At 37.8% G+C, this 6,000-nt stretch overlaps 1 protein-coding gene across 1 annotated transcript in view; it reads right to left on the minus strand.

Moving 5' to 3' along the window:
• WFS1 (wolframin ER transmembrane glycoprotein) overlaps positions 1–5,994 on the minus strand; it is a 35,758-nt gene extending 29,764 nt beyond the window's left edge. Inside the window, exons 1-2 of the mRNA XM_026847158.1 lie at positions 5,787–5,994; positions 4,051–4,248 (exon numbers count right to left, since the gene is read on the minus strand). Coding sequence (XP_026702959.1) covers positions 4,051–4,243 — 193 coding nt within the window. The 5' untranslated portion in view covers positions 4,244–4,248; positions 5,787–5,994. The remainder of the gene's footprint in view (positions 1–4,050; positions 4,249–5,786) is intronic.
• Between the last annotated feature and the right edge of the window lie 6 nt (positions 5,995–6,000).

Raw genomic sequence — 6,000 nt, forward strand, 5'->3', positions numbered from 1 at the left:
TAGTCTGTTTCAACAAACATCACCAGACTTCATTAGCAAGCAGCCACTAGTCTTCCTTGCTATACACCATGTTCCTCTTGGCACAGAGTACTAAAATAATGGCAGAAGTTTTTTGTTTAAGCAACTAGCAACTCTCCTGTAATTTGCTTACATGAATACTGATGACTCAATGGTTTTGAAATTTCAGAAGCTCTAATTAGTAGTGTATATGATTTGCTCGTGAATAAGCTTCCTGTCCAGGCATCTCCTTGAAAGAGTAACAATTTTTAAATTTTTTTAATTTATTTTTTAATACATGTTGACATGTATTCCATTCCTAAAACATACACAAAACAAAACTTATATAGGCAGAAGTTTTCTTGAGAATGCAGCAGCTTTGGGTAGAAATAGGAATATCCTCCTTTTCTTTTTTAAAGCCACAAAACCAATATCTACAAATCAAGCTCAACAACTGAATATTGCTTCTTTCATTAAATCCAGATTTGCTTTGCACAACAAATTCTTAAAGCACTGTTACCTCCCTTTGTGGAATGAATTATACAAAGAATAAGAGAGACACTACCTAATGGTACATTAGCAGAAGATAGACTGAAAAAATGCTCAGAAAAAAACCTACAGTATAAGATTTCGATCCAAATGAAGTATCTGTGCAGCTGAGGATGTGTGTATGTTTAAGTGCTTTACTGAGTCAGAGCCAGGGCATTCATTAATTTGCTGAATTATGCTGCAAGATATGGATAATGCTGCAGGAGCAGGAGATGGGTGTTTCCAGGAAATAAATTACTTGAGATTCATGTTGATGCTATAGACTTAAACACAGCGTATATTAGTAGAGACTGGAAGAAAAAGCACAGATCAGAAATACAGATATGTTGGCAAGAATATTTCAAGAATCACAGAATGGTTGAGGTTGGAAGGGACATCTGGAGATCATCTGCTCCAACACCCCGGCTCATGCAGGGCCACCCACAGCTGGTTGCCCAAGACCATGTCCAGACGGCTTTTGAGTATCTCTGAGGATGGAGACTCCACAGACTCTCTGGGAAACCTGTGTCAGTGCTTGGTCACCTTCACAGTAAAAAAGTGTTTCCTGATGTTCAGAGGGAATCTCCTGTGTTCCAGTTTGTGCTCACTGTCTCTGGTCCTGTCACTGGGCACCACTGGAAATAGGCTGGCTCCATCCTCTTTGCACCCTCCCTTCAGATATTTACAGACATTGATAAGATCTCCCTGAGCCTTTTCTCCTCCAGGCTGAACAGATGCAGCTCTCAGCCTTTCCTCATAGGATAAATGTTCCAATCCCTTCATCTCAGTGGTCCTCTGTTAGACTCTCTCCAGTCTGTCTATGTCTCCCTTGTACTGGGGAGTTCCAGGTGTGGCCTCACTGGTGCTGAGTAGAGGGGAAGGATCACCTCCCTTCACCTGCTAGCAATGCTTTGCCTAATGCAGCTCAGGACAGCAGTAACCTTCTTTGTGAGAAGGGCATATAGGCGTTTGGTAGACAGGCTTGAGGAAGAACTGCCTTTCAAGATAGGATTTGGGATGGGTATTGTACATATCTCCTTCTCCAACAGAAATAAAAGCTGTTTTATTAAAAATTAAATTACTTCTATTTCAAATTTAAGTTTGTAGAACTCTGTGCAAGATATTTAAGTCACCAATAAAGAAGTGTTTTCTACATATTTAATAATATTTATTGAGAAAGCTTTCTGTACAGCAATGTGTTGCTCTTTTCTGTCCTCTTTTATGTCATACAGACTTAGTCATCATCTTAGTGACACAGAGACTATCCAAAGTAACTGACTTCTTAACCTTCTAAGAAGGAAGACACAACAACCCTTCCCAGAACATCTGGTCTAGTGCATATGTCCTTTCATACAACCAGACCACAACAAGCTATAGCTAAGAGACCAGATCCTTCACTCTTCCTAGACCCATCAGCAACTTGAATGTTATTTATTGGTAAAGGCTCTAGTAATTCCAAGGAATACCTCCTCTGTCTGTTAAAGTATTATGAAAATTGCTGAAGTGCCAACTTTCTGATTGAGACATCACTTTTTTCATATTTGCTTCAACATGCACATATGTGACTGCAAATTTGTACTTCTCTCTATTTGTATTTCTTTCTGAAGTCCTACTAAAATCCCTGTTTTTAAGTTCTGATGACAAGTGCTGCTGCAGGTGGAAGAAAAATTCTCTACTTCCTTTCTTTTAAATGAGTTTTCAGTTCAAGAAACTGTTAGTATTATGACAAATGACATAAATCTAAAATAACCATATAAGAAAATACTAGATGAAGAAACATGATCTTATCAAACACATTTGCTATCTATATCCACTAAAATCTTGGTTGTTAAGAGACTCCAGCATGGCACAATGGCAACAGTAGCTCATTCTGCAGCATTAAATACTTGCGTATATTAAGATGGGAATGGAAGGGCAATGACAGTGGCACCAGGCACTGAGATGATTTTAATGGGAAGAGATTTAAAGTCATCAGGAATGAGTCACTACTGAAATGGAGAAATACATCAGAGCTTTAAAGTCCTCTTTTATAGGGGCTCAAAGACAGACATCTGTAACGCAAAAATGCATAGGGATCATTAGTAAATACACAGGCCTATAAAGAGAACTAAGACAAAACTCAATATGATTTTAAAAGTCCAGTATTTATACAGAATAGTAAAGTTTCCAAATTAGCTAGAGAAGAATACCTGACAGAACTCATGAAAAACACTACTAGACCGATAGTTTGTACTCATTTTCAGAATCTTCTATGAATGTGGGCACCACCAAGAGAAACCTATGGTTTCCTCTTTCAAATCATATTATAACAAAGCCCAAGATAACTCCATACCATATTCCTAATACTGTTGTTATTCTTTCCCTGTTGAAGCATACCAAGAAATTAGAGAATGAAGAAAGGAAGAACACACTTGTTAGCACTGATTCTAAATTAATAATAATGTAATTAATGTTACAAGTGTCAATCCTTCATCATCTCTGAATTCTTTTACAAGTGGGCGAGATGACAAAGTTGGTAATGAGGCATGTTAGAAATTCAGGTATCCAAAAAAACCTCTTCTCCATCTGGAATGTGCCTTTTAGTAACAAAGAACCCAGAAGGTTCCAACATTCAGTTTTGAATTAGATGCAAACAGTAACGTGCTAACACAGCCACAATACTGGCCTGAACTATGTGCAGAGCTCAGCTGCATCAGATACATGCCATGTAGATATTCACACATTTAAGAATTTTAAACTCTTGGATAGCCTTATTACCTTCAGTGGAGTGACTCATGTTTATGTACACACCCTTACATTCATAAATAGTTTCAGAATCAAAAGTCCAGTTTTAAAGAAAGTTAAAGAGCAACGATTTTGCTAGACCTTCCTGCACAAGTGTTAGATAACTGAATTTAAAACTGGAACTCAGCAACTGAATGCAGGAGCCAGGTATTTTTTTCTTTCCACTGTTTGCATGACACATTTCTCATCCCATCAGTTTTCACAATCTTTGAAACTCAATGGTTTCACTGTGAGAGGGAAGAAAAGTATCATTCTGCCTTTCAAAGTGTATCATGATTCTTAACCCAACTTCTTACCTGCCTGCTAATCTTAACTTCCTTTCTGTCACCCTGGTCTCAAATATCAGTTTATTTACTCCCTCGGTATACATTATAGTAGTATCTATTAATCCACATTAGAATTCATATTAAAGCTATAGATAGCATGCAATCTAGTCAATGAAAAAAATTAAATCAAAACTTTAATATCATGCTAAATTACATTTAGTTCTTCCTGCCAATTTAAAAAAAAATAAATTCTTACCTGTTGCTCTGTACACATAAGAAAAATTGGATGGGAAAACTCAAAAATATACTCTAAGTAAACTGTGGAACAAAAGTATCTTCCACAATAATAGATTACAAGAAATTGGAGAAATTTATTTTCATACTTTACAGTGTCTCTTTAGAATACATATACACAAAATAATCTCCCTACATTTAACATAAGTCAATTTTGTATAAAAATTGCTTTCATACTTACCATTTTTTTCCACTTTCTCCCTGCTATGAGAGAACCCAGGAACTGAAGAAGAAAAAGTTGCAGTATCTCCTGAAGATGGTCCAGATTTCTGATTGTTCTCACTATGGTTCACAGCAGCAGCATTTAGCTGGGACCTTCCAAGATGCAGCTGAGGGTGAGAGGGACTTGAGGGGGGATCAGGATCTGAATTCATTTTAGCTGCAAAAGAAGACAATAATGATTAATTATCACACAGTAGGGTTACAATGTAAAACCAGAGTAAAAATTTAAAATCTGAATAATTTGTAAAATTAGTTGAGCAAAAAGCCTAGAAAAGGGCAAGAAGGCTGACAGCAACTTCAAGATGTATTTATAGATTCTCCAATAATTCCAAGCATGAGCAGCTATTAAGACTGACCAGAATAGCAACTGCCTTTTTTCCTAATTAAATAAGAATTGATTTTTCAAGTGTAGATAAACACTAAAATTAATGATCAATCCTGTAAGTACTGCATATAAATAACTTACCTGATTCTAATAGAGTTCTACTTACACACACAAGAAATAAAGACTAGCCCCTAACTTTTTACAGAACAGTACTGACATGTCTATAATGATAGAAAAATTCACTTAATATTATGGGCTTGGTTCACAGCCACCACTTAATCAGGTGACAGAGAAAGACAAGAATGGTAAGAGCGCAAAGAAGGAGAAGATGTAGAACCCTGCCACTGGAAACGAGGAGAGGGACACCACTAAAGATGCTCTTCACAGACATTTCCAATCGAAATACAGACAATACAAAATAATATGACTTTACTTACTACTAAACTACTGTCCGATTTTATAAAAAGTATTTATACCAAAAAAATACCAAGGCAGGAAAGGAAAGTTCTTACAATTCCTTACAAAACGAGGCCTTTTAGCTTTCACTGTAAGCCCTCTCCTAAATAATGAGTGGATTTCTGGTCCACAGTAAGAAGTTCTTAAATCAGTGATCTTTCATAAGAATCCTTACTGAAAGCTTAGCTCTTATAAGAGAGGAAGTAGCAAGGTATGCATGTACTACCAAGGTATAACAACACAGAGTAACTCTTGCTGCTTAAGAGCAGCTTATCTGAAGTTAAGCAATTCACAAGAAACTGTAGATCTCTGGCTAGAAAGTGTATTTTTTAATCTTTTATGTTCAGAATACAGATCTAAAAATGTCCGTGTAGAGCTGGAAGTAGTATAGCCAAATATAAAAATACACTACTTCTACTTAAAGGACACTAAAATCACAACAGGATGCTAAAAGTACCAGCAATATTACCACTATAGAAGAGATTCTTTGTAATTTAGACAACTTCCTTGCCAAAATTAAGCTTCCCTAAACCAGAAAATATTTTACTGATATAAGTAAATGCATTTCCGTATTAAGTTTCTCCATCAAGTTATAAATAAACCAACAGTTCCATTCAACCTTCAAACAGTCCTAGGAAAACACAGAGATTAAAATACCTTCCCAGTAAACCAGCATGAGTATTTTTAACCATTATACAATCACAAAAGTTACTTTGCATCTGGTCTTAAACTTGACCTTAGCGCTTTGAAAGGGGAAGAGTAAGACAAGACACGCCGAGGCTGCACTGCCCGGCCGGTGGCGGCCGAGGACACGCCGCACTGCGCGGCTCTGTCGGGGCGACCCCTCCCAGAAAGGGGAACAGGCGGTAGAGGCACCTCTCCAACACACGTGCGGTGACCGGGGAAGCACTTACCTCGGTGTTAGCCAGCCAGCAAAAACACAGAATCACAGAATCAATACAGCCGTGCCAACAGCCATCTACAAAGGGCCCCCCCCCAACTTTACCAACTGCAGGCTCCGGGCGAGCAGAAGCCAGCCCTCAGGGCTGATTTTAGGATTTCTTCTAAAAGTTTTGGACTGGGAGCAGGGTAAAGCTTCGGGGGAGGCCGGCCTTGTTTAGAAGCCAA

This window comes from Athene cunicularia (assembly GCF_003259725.1).
Source record: "Athene cunicularia isolate RWA chromosome 4 unlocalized genomic scaffold, athCun1 chr4_part1, whole genome shotgun sequence".
Lineage (NCBI taxonomy): Eukaryota > Metazoa > Chordata > Aves > Strigiformes > Strigidae > Athene > Athene cunicularia.